This window comes from Pavona decussata, unplaced genomic scaffold (genome assembly GCF_977016875.1).
Source record: "Pavona decussata unplaced genomic scaffold, jaPavDecu1.1 SCAFFOLD_161, whole genome shotgun sequence".
Lineage (NCBI taxonomy): Eukaryota > Metazoa > Cnidaria > Anthozoa > Scleractinia > Agariciidae > Pavona > Pavona decussata.
This window is the reverse complement of record NW_028145572.1, coordinates 2,056,125-2,072,866: the sequence shown is the minus strand read 5'-3', so window position 1 is coordinate 2,072,866 and position 16,742 is coordinate 2,056,125. Positions and strand designations below refer to the sequence as shown.

General features: G+C 39.3%; 2 protein-coding genes across 4 annotated transcripts in view; both read right to left on the bottom strand.

Moving 5' to 3' along the window:
• Positions 1-28: 28 nt before the first annotated feature.
• Positions 29-5,588, bottom strand: LOC146464711 (uncharacterized). Of its 2 annotated transcripts, none has more exons than XM_085129556.1 (4): positions 4,260-5,588; positions 3,631-3,820; positions 981-1,224; positions 29-716 (listed from the first exon to the last, which is right to left on the bottom strand). In XM_085129556.1, the coding sequence occupies exons 1-4, from the start codon at positions 4,269-4,271 to the stop codon at positions 389-391; spliced, it is 774 nt and encodes a 257-aa protein (XP_084985682.1). In that variant the 5' UTR covers positions 4,272-5,588; the 3' UTR covers positions 29-388. The 2 variants fall into 2 exon arrangements, with proteins under 2 accessions (XP_084985682.1, XP_084985683.1); XM_085129557.1 differs by having other exon boundaries at positions 5,258-5,588.
• A 130-nt stretch (positions 5,589-5,718) lies between these two features.
• The window catches only part of LOC146464710 (uncharacterized), a 23,983-nt gene continuing 12,959 nt past the window's right edge, over positions 5,719-16,742 (bottom strand). For both annotated transcript variants that reach the window (XM_085129550.1, XM_085129551.1), the window contains exons 16-22: positions 14,482-14,609; positions 10,790-12,059; positions 10,022-10,096; positions 9,211-9,407; positions 8,363-8,426; positions 7,955-8,039; positions 5,719-7,769 (exon numbers count right to left, since the gene is read on the bottom strand). In XM_085129550.1, coding sequence (XP_084985676.1) covers positions 7,391-7,769; positions 7,955-8,039; positions 8,363-8,426; positions 9,211-9,407; positions 10,022-10,096; positions 10,790-12,059; positions 14,482-14,609 — 2,198 coding nt within the window. In that variant the 3' untranslated portion in view covers positions 5,719-7,390. The remainder of the gene's footprint in view (positions 7,770-7,954; positions 8,040-8,362; positions 8,427-9,210; positions 9,408-10,021; positions 10,097-10,789; positions 12,060-14,481; positions 14,610-16,742) is intronic.

Below are 16,742 nucleotides of genomic sequence, written 5' to 3'. Positions count from 1 at the left end.
AGCTTATGGGAAAGCATTGCGTAGGGATCACAGTGTTGGAGACCAGGCACAGATAAACGGGGCGAACAAAGTTGAAACGAGCAAATGTTTACAAGAATAATCCTGTTTATTTGCCTCCAGTTCTCAAAGGAAGCCTATCTCTCCAATTCTCGTTTCTTGTTCTTCCCGGCGATATTCGGATACATTTTATCGCCAGCCGATAACACGCAAAGCAGCTAGCTCGAAGCGATGTGGAGTCTGTCGAAGGGCGTGAAATTAATGGCCCATAATTTCTCTCCAGTTCCAGCTTTAGCTTTGTTTCTAGAGAAAAGTAATGACGAAAACTAGTTTGTTACCAAGCGAATCACCGTTTCCCTCCTTTGTTCAGCGTAAAAATGATGCATGTTTGTTAAATAGAAAAGTTAGCCATAAGAAGTGGACAGTCTAGCAGTGGGTAATCATAATCGTACATCAAAGTCAGGGGCTCGGGTTCGTCGGGTGGTAAGGTTCCAACATATCCAAACTCGCTGAGTTTCATCCTTGGCGCCATCTCTTCCCTCGCTTCTTTCTCCTTTGGTTGATAAATTCTTATGTTCAACGTACACGGCCCCAGCTCCCGCTTCACAATCAGTGATATTCCATATACGGTGATGTTCGAGGGGACCTGGGTGCTAATGCGGCCAGGCATCGCGGTCACTTCCTGGACAGGTATACTGCGCAAGTCCAACATGATGTACCTGAAGAAAGGGCAACAAATTGTCTATGTTAGTGAGTTGTATGCTATGCCTGCGTGCGTATAGTAGAGCATATGGCAAGATAAACAAATTATTTAATACGTACGTATAATAAATTTATGGAAAGAAAGTTCCCAAATCAAGTGAGGTTACTTTCGTTTTTCACGTGTTTTGAAACCAGCACTAATACGAAGTCATATAAACCACATGTAAGAGGAACGGACTTGAACGAATAAAAATAAACTGACAAAGAAGAAAAATACTTGCCCTGAAACATCCTCAACAACAGGCTCCCACAATCCCACATTACACCGTGGGCAGGGCTGCAGTTGAGCGGTGGGCTCGTCGTCGTCCTCAAGGTCAGCCGCCATCTTGATAGACCCGTGAGGGACCGTTAACGTTCTTAGTCGAGGACGTAACTTCTTAAACTCCATATAATCGAGCTGTTTGTCACCATCTGAGTCCAGAGTCATAGCCATTAGGTAAATTTCCACTTGTGTTGCAGGAGCTCCTGTTGAAAGAGATAGAACTTACATTTTTTTAGTTCTCTCCCGAAAGTTGTCAACAGTTCAAATGGACGAATGGAAACTGCTTTTATATAGACTCGCAAAAGTACCAAATAAAGTACTTAATGTAGCGGTGAGGATATGCTATTAAAGTTTTTTGTAGGCAAGAAATGCTTATCGAGTACTTCAACACTTCAAAAGAAAGTTACAAAAGCGACGAGAGCAGCCTAAAACGTTGCATGGATAAATATTTGCGAATCTTCACTCTTTCACGAATTGCTGGAATAACGAAAACAAAATATTTGGCAGCAATAACTTATTTTATAATTTTAATTTGTTTAGCAGACCTTTCCACCCTTAACTTTAACTGCGGAAATTTTACCAAAAGCCCGAAAATGTTTCCCAAATTTGAAAAGTACATATGTTGAGTATTGTTACGTCAAATTGTAACTAAATTTGAATCAATAATGTTTACATCTCAAATGCTAACGTTTTGTTTGTATTGGAGATGAATTTAATTTCAACGGTTTTATTCAGGCATGCCCAAAAAATAATACTTTGAGATTTTTTTCATGAAACGTTCCCTACACAACTGTGACGGGAGGTTTTACCACTGAAAGCGAACGGGAAGATTTTGGACTATTCTGTGGGAAAACTTCTGTGACAATTCTTGGGGAAGATTCACTCAAAGGAGAGCTCGCTTGCGAGAAAGGGCCGTCACTCCCTCGAGGTACCAAGATCTAGCCGCAACTAGATGGCAGAATTAACAGCGACAACTTCACTTTGGTTCCAACAGTAGTTTATTCTTGAAGGCCGAACTGACATACGTTCGTCCAACAGTAAAGGTTGTAAACATGTAGTCACTTAGCGCTACATACAAAGTTTTATATATATGATTGTACAAGTATCCATTGTTAACAGAATACAATACGTGGGAATGTAAAAAGTAATTACAGACGACGCGGCAGTACTTTGAATAACGCGCAGAAGATTAAAAAGCCAAGTTTTTAGCACCAAAACCTCACTAACGACTGCACTTGTTAGTCAAGGAGAACTTGCACTATTCAACTGTCCTCAATTAAAAGTTCTTGCGGTGCGCAACGTAACAAATGAGTTTTCCGAAGTGTCAGTGCACGGCTCGTGCGCGTAATTACCGTTATCACAATTCACAAAGAAACTCTAACTTAGTATTCATAACTAAACGGTTGAGCTATTCATACACAGAGCGGAGCGGGATCCGTAAAGGCTTAAAGATAAACGACAAACTAACAAGTTGTTGATTAATCCTATTGAATACTCCATTTAAAACGAAACCGATTTACTTCAAGCAACACTTCTAGAACCTCTAAGTTGATTAACCTTATTCATATCTACGAAGATAATTTAAAAATATATCCTTGCATAGCTACTGTTGGCTTTTCTAATTATTTTCCCTTTAGTAACAAGCATGATAAGGTTTTCGAGATCTTTTGCACAACTTGGCAAATTACTGAAAAGCAAAACGGAAACTAAGGTTGCCATTTCTTTTACTAATTGAACGATATACGATATAGAACCAATAATAACACAACCTTAAACCACAAAACATACTTGGATAAATATGAAATATTCCCCATAAATTCGAATATGAGTACGATAAATATCGACCAAAGTTTCCCTAACATACGCCTTCCCTTAAAAACTCGACGTCCACGTCTAGCAAAATAAGTAACATTCTCTGACTTGTTGTCCAACGGCTAACGAAGTAATGATAATCGCCCGCTGTCGTCATGCTAAATATTGTATATTTTATACGTGCACAACGGTCCAAAACACAATTTGTCAATCTACAACGAGAAACCCAAAAGTACACAAATTCAACAATTTATTGATTTTCCCTCCTACCACAACCGTCTTTTTTTTTTTTAATCACTTTATTTCATTTTATTTATTTATTTTTTATTATTTTATTTTCCTTTCTTCTTTTCCTTTTGTTTTCTGGGCTTATGGACCATTAGATTTTTTTTTTTTGCTGGAAAACTGTCATTAGCAATTTGTGTAAAAAAGGACATTTTTATCACCTAGACAGAAGCAATTCGTGTGACTGGGTAGGCCAAATTATCCTCCTATTTAATTTGCGAGAACTGAATATCCTTGGGTTTTGGGGCATAAACTTGAACATATTTTACTAGATCTTATTCTTTTAGGCCGCGAGCTTTCCAAGATCTTTTCAGGCGCTGCTCTAACTGATTACCAAAACAGCTCACCACGCCGAACATGATGACCTCAAAGTAGTGTACTGGTATAGACTAGTACAACTGGTGTGCCCACAAAATGCGTAAATTTTCATGCACTCAACATGTCGATGTTGATTTGAGTTTGTTTGTTTTCTGCTTAATTTCCAAGAACACAAACGCATTGAAACCACTTACCCAAATCTCTCATACCAGCCGCAAACTCTTCGTATGAAATTGTACCACTGTTGTCGGCGTCAAATCTTCGAAAGAGATCTAGTATACGGCTATAGTTTCTGTTCATCCAGTGTAGCATACGATCTTGAAAGTCGTGAAAAATCTTCTTGGAGGAGACTATACTGCTCAGTTCCGACTGGGAATATGACGCCTGTTTGAAGGAAGCCGGATAAGAGAAAAACGATTAGTGGGTCATAAACACCTTGAGTACTTTCAAGGGTACCGTTTGATTGGTGAGATATAAAGGACGGAGACTTAGTGTAAGAAATAGCGAGAGGCATATATTATCGCAGTTTTGCTGATCTTATTTTTTAAATCAAATTTCTAGCCGGCATCAATTCACAAACAGAGACTTAAATGCCTAGATCCAAAAAATAGTGAAATGCGTAACCGAAACAACGTGATATTTGACATATTTTACCAATACTACTGGCTTTCTGTGTTGCTATGATCCTTACAACTCTAACAAAAACGTACTTCTGACAAGTTCGTTGCGAACTCAAGATGATTAATTACTCCGTAAAAAAACCTTTAAATTTATGAAATTTTGATCAAGAAACGATAAAAAAGTGAATGAAGGAAAACATTACCTTGTCTGCCATCGTGCATTTAGTTTAAAGTAGTTTTCAGATTTTTATCAACAAACCGTGTCGATAAGGCAAGGAAAGGTGTTTCTTCTGTTATAAGACATTCAAATGATCGCATTCAAGCAAATACGACCGCAGATTTAGCCGGTAAAAAGGGGTTCTAATTATTGTGGTTTTACTTATGTTATCATCATGTTTTGCGGAACAAAATATTTATGTTATGACTGTTGATGAATCGAGGAAGCATGTAGTGATAACCTACCGTGATGAGATTGAAAAGCGAGATTTTAGGACGGGGTCGTTTGTGCAAATACGTTTTACTGCGAAACACCTGTCGAGACGGGTTTTGTTTCCGTTACGAATCAAAACAAAAACGCTTTAATCACCCAAACTTTTTCATTCGTTGTAGTTTTATCGCCTTGTGCAATTGCCACTAGGAAATGAGGTCGTTCTAGGATTTTACCTTATCAATAGCAAAAACCGAGGCCAACCGTTTTTGTTTTGTGTTGAAATTACTCTCTTTCGGGAAAATTATGCTTGTAAGCAACGATGTTCCTCAGGAGGACTATATGATGTTACTCTTCATGACGAATAAAAACGTTGGGTAATTGCATAACCGCAGTTACAAAAATTAAAAGAGTTTATTGCTCTGATGTAAATAATGTAAGGCATTCTATGTGTTATACTGTTGCTATGGTAAGATCACTGTAAATTAATACCATATCCTCGTCAGCTGCCAGGTGCGCGAACCAAAAATTTTCAGAACTCGCTGGCGTTGTGCGTTCGTGGAAAGCTGTTAAATACATTGTACATAAGAGTCGATGTTGCGCATTCACTGAGTCGGGCTCAAGGAAATAAGAACAAACGAATCGATCTTTTTACATCTTCCCATGAACAATACTTGCACGAGTTCATCATTTCATTGTACAAACAGCACAAATTAAATTAAGTGATGGACGCTGTGAGTAACTGCAGTGGGATAAGAAAGACGAGGAACATACATATTAGCTCATATTCAGAGGGCTTGGTGAACAACTTGGTCCTCAGGGTCATCTCCATCTTTTACGCCTCGAGAAACGAAATGAACCTGATCAGGGTACTCCAAAAACCATGGGGAGTCTGGGCACGACTTCATCTCCGTAAATCATTTTGGGATTGCCCGGAGGTGTGGAGTGGAGGGGGGGGGGGGGGGGGGCAGGGTGATGGGTGGGAGAGACGTTTGAAAATAGGGGCAGAGATCAGCTGTGATGTCAGTGTAAGTAGTTCTTCATGAAGCAGACACCTTGGCGCTACGTAACTGCGAGTAAACCCTATGGGATGTGCTGTACAACACTGAAAGACGATGACTCCTGTTTTCCTTGTTCCCACAACTATCCTAGAAATCGCAGCGCCCGAGACTTTTCGTGGTTTCTGAAGCAGTAGCCATACGATCAAACAAAAACAACAACGTAACAACAACAAATTCTGATTCCATAACTAAATTAACAGGAATATATTTCGAGGTTTAGTCGTACATTAATGTTAAATAAAGCATAAACATTAAATGTAAATTTTGGGTCAATATTTCTAACAAATTCTTAGTTTCTCGCCTACAAAAATAGCAGAGCTTAAATAAATGTAACAAAATTTAAAAATTCTATTTTTCATCACTTAAACTTGTCACAGTACGTCAAGGATCCTTTAAATAGGTATTACATTCCAGCATAACATTCAGTAAATGTACCTTGCTTCCTAAATAATAATAATAATAATAATAATAATAATAATAATAATAATAATAATAATAATAATAATAATAGTAATAATAATAATAATAATAATAATAATAATAATAATAATAATAATAATAGTAAAAAACAAATTGGACGAAAGCGAGGTTAACTGGAAAGTTTTTCATGTCCAAATTAGTTTTGTTTGTTTATGAACGAAAACTAATTTTCATATTAAGAACTATGCACGAAGCCTCGCTTTCATAACAAGGTTCAAAGCAACTTGGAAATGGCCTATTTGACTCACTCCTTTAAAATTATTATTATGCCCTCCCGCCCCCCTCCCTCCCCGCAAAAAAAAAAAAAACCTTTTTAGCAAAACAATGAGCGAGTGACTGAATGCACGTACGGCTGCCAGTTTCTTGTCTCTTATTATTTTAAGCCTCAATATGAACAGCATGTAATTTTTACTGTTCTTTCTATATACAGTACGTTACTAACGTGGAGAATTTGTTTAAAAATTAATGCATTTCATCTTTGGTGATCATTTCCTTTAACCTCATGACCGGACTGCACCTGTGATATAATTGCAAGAGAAACTAAATTCTGGTCACTGTTGAGGCTTACTGCTTAAATGTCAGCGACTGGTGAAATGACACTGACGAAATGCCAGGTATACAATCAAAACCACTGTTCTCGGACTGGACCCACCATACCACCAAATAGATGGTGGTTTCCTGTTCTATCCCCCTGCTCTATCAGCAGAAAAAAAAAACTCTGCTGTTTTACTAGCCATGTAAGCTTCTTCCGCACAGAATATTGACGTCTTTTCTCAATTTTCAGGACAGTAGACTTTTGTTCATGAAGATCATCAAGTAGGTGGTGTCTTGTACGATCCGCCAACCCTACCCACGGTGGGTTCTCCTCGAATACAGTCGTTAATATCAACTCCAAACGGAGCTTTTACGATCTGAGAATGGTTGGAGAGATTTAGATTTACACAAAAATACGACTAATTCCTAATTTTGCGATGTTTATCTCTCTTGTAGAAAAAAGGAACAATTCGGGATAAAAAAAAAACTATAGAAATGATATTGACTACAACAACAAATACCTGCTTGAACTATGTTCCGTCCCCTTTTGCAGGTAATAATTTTGACATTATTCTTTATAGCACCAAGTTTCTTAAGCCAAAAGATTCTTATATATACTCTGTACGTGTAATAATTTCATTTCTTATTTACAAGTTAGAACGCCCTTGCTCCATGCCATTTCACTACAGTTTCACTGACTCCTCAATTTCAAGCTGTTTTCAATTCCTCTGATCTTTGAGAACGAGGTTAAGGCGACGCACCGCTCAGTTTTAATCTGTGCTCCTCGCGATGCGAGCGCCTGGCACAGGAAAATAGCTAGCTGGAATGAAATTTAAATTTCTTTCACCAATTTGGTGGTGTCTGATTTGGATTGATTCGCTCTTTCAGAATGCTTGCGAAATGACAGTCTTGCGGGAACGAGACATGTGAATAAACTTGATTTTTTCTTCTTCCCTCCCCGTGCGTCCTTCAAGTTGATATCCTCTCTTGACGTCATCAAGTTATTAGCCTTAGTTTCTACAAGATCAGCATTATCTTCTCGAACAGCTGGAAGTTCCTCGTTGACGGAGGCCCCGTCAGGATCACGTGATGTTAAAAGAAAACTGTCGTTAGAAACTCGTTCCAGGTTGCACTCGGAATTCCTAACCCAAGGATCTTCAGTGAGGACTGAGTCAAGTGAGTCTTCTTGAGGCGAGGACTCTTCTAGTACCCTGAGGGAAAGAAGATGAAAGTTTAATTTGTGACATCGTGCCTGACGTTCCACTGAATAAGTTCTACTTATCCTATAGACACTCCCACCGTGTCATCGATAAACTGATAAAGTTAGATAATCGGAAGGTATTTAAGTATTTGACAATAACGTTTGACATAAAAGGCGATGTACAAGCCGTCTTACCTGCCAGGTATTTCTTGAGTACTCGTTTGGCATTCTTTGTCGCTAAGTTGTATCTTGACTGGAGGGTCTGTTACCACAGCTGCATCTGAAGCAACAAAACAATAATTAAAATACCGATCAAGATCAAAACATTCTCTACTCAAATCACCCCCAGTCGAGTGAAATTATGTAACGACGGAACATTTGTGCAGACATTTCATAAACCGTCTGATTATAACTTTCCATCATTATTATATCGGTTTCCAGTCGAGAATGCAAATGCTGATCTAACACAGTTAACGTCAATCTATAAAACAGTTGGCTTCCGTTTACTGGTGAGAGGTGTTCGATTCGCTTAAAAAAGATACACACAAGAAGCGTCAGGAGATGTTTTTTTTTTTTTTTTGCTAGCAATAACTTTCAATGTACCTTTCCTAATTCGTCTCCTCAGTGATCGGATTGGCTCGCGGTCTGTTTGTGTTTCCTGGTCAACCTATGTATAGAGAAATAACAAAAGAAAAAATACGTTTCATTGAATTTCGTTGTCACCACTTTAATTTACTGGGGCCAAATCGGCGTTCGTTGAAGCACATATCGGTTACCTACCCTATACTTGTCGGAACTTTATTTTAATTTATCGTTGTCGTCATCATCATCATCATCACCACCACCATCATCATCATCCCCATTGCAATTTTAATTTTTCACACAAAAAGCTCAACGTCCATGTAACTTAAGGCAGCATGCGAGTGCCCACAGATTACCAGCTGGCTAGTTATGTCGATAAAGAAAGGGAAACAAAAACTCGTGAAGCCTGAGAAACGTCCGAAAAGTATATCATCGTAAGACTGACTGGACAACAAGATGTACCGCCTCTAGTTGGTCTCAAAAGAAAGCAAAAGAACTAGACGACAGGTTACACACAGATGAATTATTATCAATTTTTAGGTCAAACCAGAGCAGAGTGGAATGTAAGTCTAGGAGCATAAATCGTGATGTCTAGACCTCGTGTACGTTTTTCACCCAGGGTCTGATTGTTCAGTCGAAACTGAGCCGATTAACGTTAATCCAATATTAAAAGTTAACCGAGGTTTTCATCTCATCTCTCAAAATTGAGAGGCAAAAACCGCGTGGAGGAATCTTCATCGATTAGTAATTAAACTCGAATCAAAGTTCACATTAACCCACGATTAGCTTAATCCGGATTTGAACAACTGGGCCCCAGTTCATTCAAACCAACAGACCATGGAAAACTAGAAACACGACGAGGAGCCTACCTTCAATGGCACATGAATGACTGTAGGCAACTCGGTCCGTGTTGATTGTTGAACCTTCCCAGTATCTCGTCTGTTTTGTAAAACAAGTATGCAGCTCATCACGGTCTTGTTAACAAGTAACAGGTTCACAGCTTCCTCCAGCAGGGGAGGGGTGAGGTCTAACTCTTGTCCATCGTCTTCTGTATGTTTGCCCTGGTCTGAAATGTCATAGAAACATTAAGCCTAGTGTTAACGCAATTTAGAGGACTTTTCGGAAAGAGCAGGGGTGTACAACTCTGTTTCAGTGCATGCCTTTGTATGTAATGTTTTGTTCCTGAATAAAAATTATTATTAAAAACTGGATCATTGTATAATGCAATTCGAGGGATTTGATTGGCTGAGCGGCCATGGTATATGAGCCATTATACCATGGCCAAGAAATGGCGGCCATTAAATTGTCTGCTGGTTCTTCTCTCACAGCAAAATCAGTTAGATCCAGCAATATTTCTTTATTGTTTTTAATAAAACAATTATTCCACTTACGCTTGTTGGATATGAGATGATTATAGCCAACTCGGCGCTACGCGCCTCGTTGGCTATCTATCATCTCATATCCAACGCGCGCTCGTGGAATAATTGTTAAATATCTCCATTGACTATCTAATACACTTGAAATTCCCTTTCCCCTCCAATCATAAGTTGCGTTGAACACATTTTCCTGTGCGTGGCACTGATTCTACGGGGTGTCTGATTTTGCTTCGAGTTCCGATTAATTTTGATTTATAATACGTTCGTCATTGTTTAACGAAAATCACTTAAAAAAACTACTCACCGGCGTTTGCGCATATTCTATAAAGTAGTTTTTCTTTGACACCTTCAAATAAACGTCTCATTACACGTGACAACTCTGAAGAAAAAACAAAGGAAAAGAATATGAACAACCGGCGCCTAGCTTTTGTCTACAAAACTAAAGGCTCCTTTATCCTATGTACTTTGTGGTTTAGCCCCTTCAAAACCTCGACGCAAACATGCAAGCATACGTGGTAGCAGAATAAGGAACTGGAGCTTGTGTTTATGTTTACACACTGGTTTACACAAGGGACCGATTATGAATGCCCAGCGTTTGCCGTATGCCGGTTAACACGTTAACTTCGTAAGCACCACTTCAACTCACTTTATGCTAAAATGCTAGTTCTTCTTGCGTTGAAACCGAAAACAATTGTGGGTAAACGTGGAAAATCGTTAAGAAAATCATATTCAAGTGGTTGTTTCAGTCGTAAACATGATGCTAAAACTCTCTGTCGTTGTGCTTGCGTTTAAACCAACCCGGACCGTGTCTCCTAATACAGAGGAAATTTTGTGCCGTTTATGGCTGTGTGGGAAAAAGAGATCTTAGCAGGGTGATTGAAAACCAAAAAAAAATTGGGGGTAAACCGCATGCATTTTTCAGAGACAAATGAGGAACAATAATTCTAAAAAGCTTTAAAATACATAATATATGGCTTTTTTCCAATTTCAAATTAATTGAAGCTCAATTATACCTGAAAAATAAGAGGTTAACCCCCTAATTTTACTGCCGAAACTAATAAACCAAACAAACCTCCTTCCCGAAGGAAAGGCACCTCGACGCCAAACACCTCTGAGAAGAAGTTGACCGTCTCTGAGTCCAGCTCAGTTTTTAAACGACACAAGTCATTTTCCAAGTGCACGACTTTATTCTTCACCGATTGAATCTCATCAGGCTCAGCGCAATCACTAAAAAACTCCAGATCCTCATCCTCTTCCTCCGCTAGTGGTACGCATGCGTTGCTGTCACACCTCTTGGCAGGGTAACTGTTGGCTCGACTCCGACCCGTGATATCAATTGGCTGGCTGCGTTTATCCTCCAGAGGGAAGTGGTCTGAGTCGCTATACTGACTACTGCAGCCGCTGTCGCTTGGTCGATTGCGGTTCTGCGGGCTCAGAGGCTCGACCTCAAGGAAAGAATCCATACTTGAGCTGGACGTCCCGTCGTGTTCTCCTGGCTCTATAGAGTCCGTTGACGCAAAACTCTTCTTTGAATCGGACTGCAGCTCTGGGAAGGAGCTCATTAACGGAATGATCGGAACCGAACCGGGTTTTCGTGATTCGCGAGAGAGCTTCGGCGATGGAGGAAACTGAAGAAGATATAACTCTCGTAAGGAATCGGTACTAGTTAATGAAAACCGGCTGTCACCTCGCTGTCTGCCTCGTAAATTGTTCAACAACAATCCTCCTTTTTCTAAAACACTCGAGCTGACAGAGCGAATGACGTCATCCTCGTACTCTGTGCAGCCGCTGTCACGTGACTGAGGATCATCAGCGCTGCATGCCTGAGACAGATCCTGCATTTGATAAAGCAGCTGCAGTGACATTATCTCAGCTAGTAGTACATTATACAGCGTCTCCGTCTGGTTTGTGCCTGGAGGCATGCGAGGAAACTCCGCCTCGTCGAACATCGTTGCAGTCTGCGTGTGCCGTTCGTGACTCGGAGACTTAACCAAACGTTCTTCTAACTGACTGATTCTTTGCTTCTCTTCTTCGAGTGTTTTCTCAAGTCTTTCTTGCTCCAGTTGCTTTAAAACTCGCGAACGTCTTTTCTCATCCGCAAGCGCTCTCTCGTATTCTTCTTTCACTCGCTGTTCTATCGCCCATGACCGTCTTTTTTCTTCATCTAGCGCGTTCTGCAGGCGCCGTCTTTCTCTTCCCTCGTTGCTTAAGACTCGCTGTCGTTCTATAAGTACGGCAGCCTCTAGGGAAGCATTTTGCATTCCTTCAAGAGCATGTCTCTGACTTCTTTCGTCGAAGAGCGTCTTCGCTAGGTTCTCTTTCTCCTTGTGAAGGTTTTGAATCTAAAGAAACACACAGCAAATTGCTTATTAACGAGACGATTCACGAAGCAAATAAAAATCCGTCTTACAACTTGCCACGTACACACTGGTTATCTCTGACCAAAATTAGAATAAAAGTTTTAGGTTACAAATAATCCTTTTTTGGTCTTGTAGGAAAGTAGACACAATGTTTATTCACTACACAAATTTAAATTACAAATTAAACGACAAGAAAGCCAAAATCGAATCCAAAAGATTTATAGAATTAAGCTTCCTCGCTTGAGTGAGATGACAATACCAGTAAAAATTTCCACATTTTAACTGACAAAGCGGAACTTTGACTCAAGTAGCTACTGTAACATGGTTCTAAATTTTTAGTCCATAGTCTGACCATACAAATGAAAGCTACTGAGTAGTACAAGCTGTACAAGGTGGTTCTAACTTTGAGTCTGTAGAAGAAATCCTTAAGTGTGACCGTTCAAATGAAAGCTACTAAGTAGTACTTTCCTGTGGTGCTGTTTATTATATGTTGTACAAGGTGGTTCTAACTTTGAGTCTGTGAGTGAAATCCTTAAGTGTGACCGTTCAAATAAAAGTTATTAAGTAGTACTTTCCCGTGGTGCTGTTTATTCTATGTTGTACCTAGGTGGCTCTAATGTTTGAGTCTGTGGATGAAATCCTTAAGTGTGACCATTCAAATGAAAGCAACTGAGTAGTGCTTTGCTGGGGAACTTTTGAGAGAGAACTAATACAACTATACTGCTATCTTCTTACTGAAACGAACGCCATTTAAAAGAAGCACTTTTCTGGGGGTGCTTTTTTTTTTTTTTTCATTGTTTTACGAAATTAAAGTTGATTTTTTTAATAATCTTGATTTTAAGAGCTTCTGGGAGTGAAAGTGTTGTCACTGTTTCGCTATCAGTTGCATTATAATTTTAATTAGTTTCTTATTTTAGTCAGTCCAAAAGTGATATTGCTAACAATATAACTAACACACCACGCTGTTAAGCGCTTTTAATATTATTATCATTTTTTTAGTTGAAGCGAGCTAATTGAGGGTTAAAAACCCAGAAATCTGAATATGACCTAGGAGGAAATTCATCATACTACCGAAAAATACAAACTTATAGCGTAGTGGAATTAGTGCAGTAACAGATGTAAAATGGATACGTTCACAGTATAAACTCTAGATATTGCGGTGTTTTCTCAACAGCGACAAAAACCACAACTTCACTAGCGAAGGATAGAGAACAGGTTTGTCTCTGAGAGAGTGGGCTTTAGTGTAACTGAGAACGAACAGAATAAAAGAACCGAATCTTTGAAAGAGGCAAGTTTCCTGGCCGTCCATCGAGTGCGTGACACATTGCGGTACAGAAATTATTTCTTAGCAGCTCTCCGTAAATGACCAAAGTCTGATTTTGTGGCAGTAGAGCTTGGTTTTCACTAGCGACGCAAGCACAAGCGCAAGTATAACAATGCTTATTTCACCATCAAAACAGCCTCCACACAAGCATAAGAACAAGCGCAAGCAAAAGCACAAGGATCATTTTTTTCTCTTTTCTTGTGCTTGCGCTTGTGTCGCGTTCATTTTCACTTGACATAAAGCTCTTATGCTTGCGCCTGTGCTTTCGTCGCTAATGAAAACCAGGCTTAAAAGATACGTATATTCAATTTTAGCTTGATTTTGCCTTTTTTGATGCAACTAGAATAAACAAAGTGCAGCTCTTATTGAACTCCGTTAAAATCACAACCGTTCAGTTTTGCCGTAGCCCTGAGGGATCCTCACCTTTTGTGAGCTGTGTTTTTTCGGGAAAATGTTTTACTCTGCACTCGACTTAGCTGTCATTTGCTTACTGATTTCCTCACGAAATGCCGAATAAAATTTTGTTCGCTCACAACATAAAACGTATCAGTGAGAGATCATAAAGCGCTTGCGTAAAATGAAACAACAGGCATATTAGACGCAAATTTTATGCGATAATCCTTTTTTCTTATCATTCTCGCAACTAAAAAATTACAAAATTACGTTAAACATGTTGTAGTGGAAATTAAAATTCATATCCGCTTAAGCGAATCTTAGTTTGAAAACTTCCAATAGTTGCTAAGTGCTTTTTCGCAGTAAAATGTGATCTAAGGCGCCAAATTGGCACATTTTAAGTTTCTGAAAGAAAGGAAAAAAAGGAAAGAAAAACTTCATTAATACAACCCCGGCTGCAACGTTGTTAAAAAGGTGAGAGCATTAGCAGTCGGTCCTGATTCCGTCGTTTGATAGAAATAATTGAAACTATGTTTACCATACCTTTGTTGCCACTTCTTCCGTTTTTTTATAAATTGATTTTTTTTCTTTTGCTCAAGTAAACAAAACGCGCAATACTTCCTCTCATCTGCAATATTTCCCGCGCGTTTCCAAGGCCAAGATTGCTAAAACATGACAGTTTAATACCTCGATCCTGTGACGATCTCGCTCGGCTTCTAGAAGAGCTTGTATTTCAGCAAGTTTCAGGTCAGTGTCCGACTTGATGGCGTAACTTTGCTTCTCAAAATTCTCCTTCTGCGCCTTGATTTCCAACTCTGAAACGAGAATAAAACACAGCGGGCAAGATGAGCGAAGATTTTTGAGAAAATACTAACAGATGTCGGGAACTATAAACACATGTTAGCTGGTTAAATTAAATATTCACGGCGATCTCTCCGTAGAAGTCCGTCCATACCTCCATTTCGTGGGGATTTTCTGAGCAATTTTTCGATTAAATTCATTTTCCGGTCGGCCGCTTCGGTGAACGAAGGTTGCCGGAATAAGCGAGGAGCCGAAGAAGGGTAACTTTCCAAGCAAGCGATGACTATGGCTCAAATTACGTTTACTTTCATGGATTCACAGCAAGTCGTCCGCGAAGAAACTCCGGCACTGCAATATGTCAAATCGCCTCCGATTTATGATTCACTGGCGCGAGAGCTAAGACAGCGAAAGTATCAAGATTTCCAAAATATTAACCCATGAACAACTTGGTTAGTACTGGTCACTGATGCATAAAATTCTACAGTAAGATTTCCCGAAAGGTGTTATGAAGCCACGAAGAATCGTGGTGTTTTGTTGACAAATGTCCTCGCTGAAGCCTTATTGGCTCTCGCAATTGTATATCAATTTTGCTCGCTCGTAACCAGAAGTCTGATATAGCTGAAAAATGACCTCATTGTTTATCTTCAAAGGATCAACCGCTTATCCAGCCACCTGCTTCACCAAAACCAATACAACACGCCGACCAATGAGAAAGCGCCTTGTGAACAATCCACCAATCAGAAGCCTCGATTGACGCCAGGTGTATTGCATACGGAACACGAGGTAAACAGCGCCAGAGACACGGAGCAGTTGAGAGCGGCTAGTTGTGTGTGGGTGCAATTACGAAAATACTGCCAGCCTTTCTATAATCCGATTGCTGAAAATTTGATGAATACGGCGTTGAGTTTGTAATTAACTTGACAGAAAGCGCTGTTTATGACGTACTGCAGGTCTTAATGTCGCGGAATAAGATTGCTTTTAGTATTTTTGACACCGCACAAACAAAGCTAAATATTGTCTTTCGAACAGATATCCACCGAAAGGAAACGTTGGCCTCCCCAGCAAAGATTTCGACATTAATCACTCAAATCTCACTAATCGTTATTTTCTCTCGTTTGAAGAAGACAGCTCTAAACTGAATTTAGCCTGCAATACACTAACAGTTTTCGTTTCCTGTGATCTACAATGTAGGTTTGGTTTGAAGTGGTCTGAAATCATATCACACAAGAAAGAATTGACAGTTGCGTTTTCCGAAACTTATTTTTCAAACACATACACTTGAACAAAAAACACATCCTTCAGATCCTCCTCGAGATCGAAGAACAATTATTTTCTCTCGCGCGCCTAACTGATAATTGAGGACAACTTCAAAGCGATATTGTTCTGATAAACAACGGAATTCTTCCGACTGACATTAAAAAGCGTACTACATATACAGAGATTTGGACACAAAGTAAATATTGAAAAGGAAACTTGAGGGGAAGACTGCTGCAAACGCCTCTTCGTATAAACAGTTAAAATAAAGTGTCGAAAGCTCAGTTGAGAAATAAGAAAAAGGCCAAAAAAATTTAATGACATAAGGCTAAGTAAAAGGAATAAAAATAAACTTTAATAAGACGTCGACGATGTAAATGGTAATTAAACCTGCCGAAAATGGAGGAATACCTGTATGCTAATTTCCATAAGTTGAATGGAAGTGCCCAATCGATGTGCGTATAGCTGCTATTAAAATTATCGAAGTTTGCATGTTGACTTGCAGGGTTCCATGTACGGAGAAAAACCACAAATTTGAACCCTGATATGTGATGATATTGCCAAATAACTTTGTTACGCTTCTGTCGCGCACAGAATTCCAGTTGAGCAACATTCATACACATCCTAACCAAACCTTGGATGAAAATATCGGGAAAAAAAATTACCGACGAGAAAACTCGGAAGGGAATTAAATCAAAACTTTAAAGCCGCGCGAAATGACCATGCAAAGTGGGAACAATATAAACATTAACAAGTTTAAATGAAAATGATGCGTTCGTGTGGTTTTCGTCGCATCAGCAAATTATTAAGGAATTGAAGAAAATTACTGTAAACTTCACAAACACTGCGTTTACGGATTTGAAAGCCGACCAGTTCAGCCAGTTCACAGACCA

What these genes read in the sequence shown, in the direction of transcription:
- LOC146464711 (XM_085129556.1), bottom strand. An exon ending in GGCTGGTATGAGAGATTTGG is followed by an intron (nt 1,225 to 3,630) that starts GTAAGTGGTTTC and finishes CTCTTTCAACAG; the next exon opens with GAGCTCCTGCAACACAAGTG. An exon ending in GTTGTTGAGGATGTTTCAGG is followed by an intron (nt 717 to 980) that starts GCAAGTATTTTT and finishes CCCTTTCTTCAG; the next exon opens with GTACATCATGTTGGACTTGC.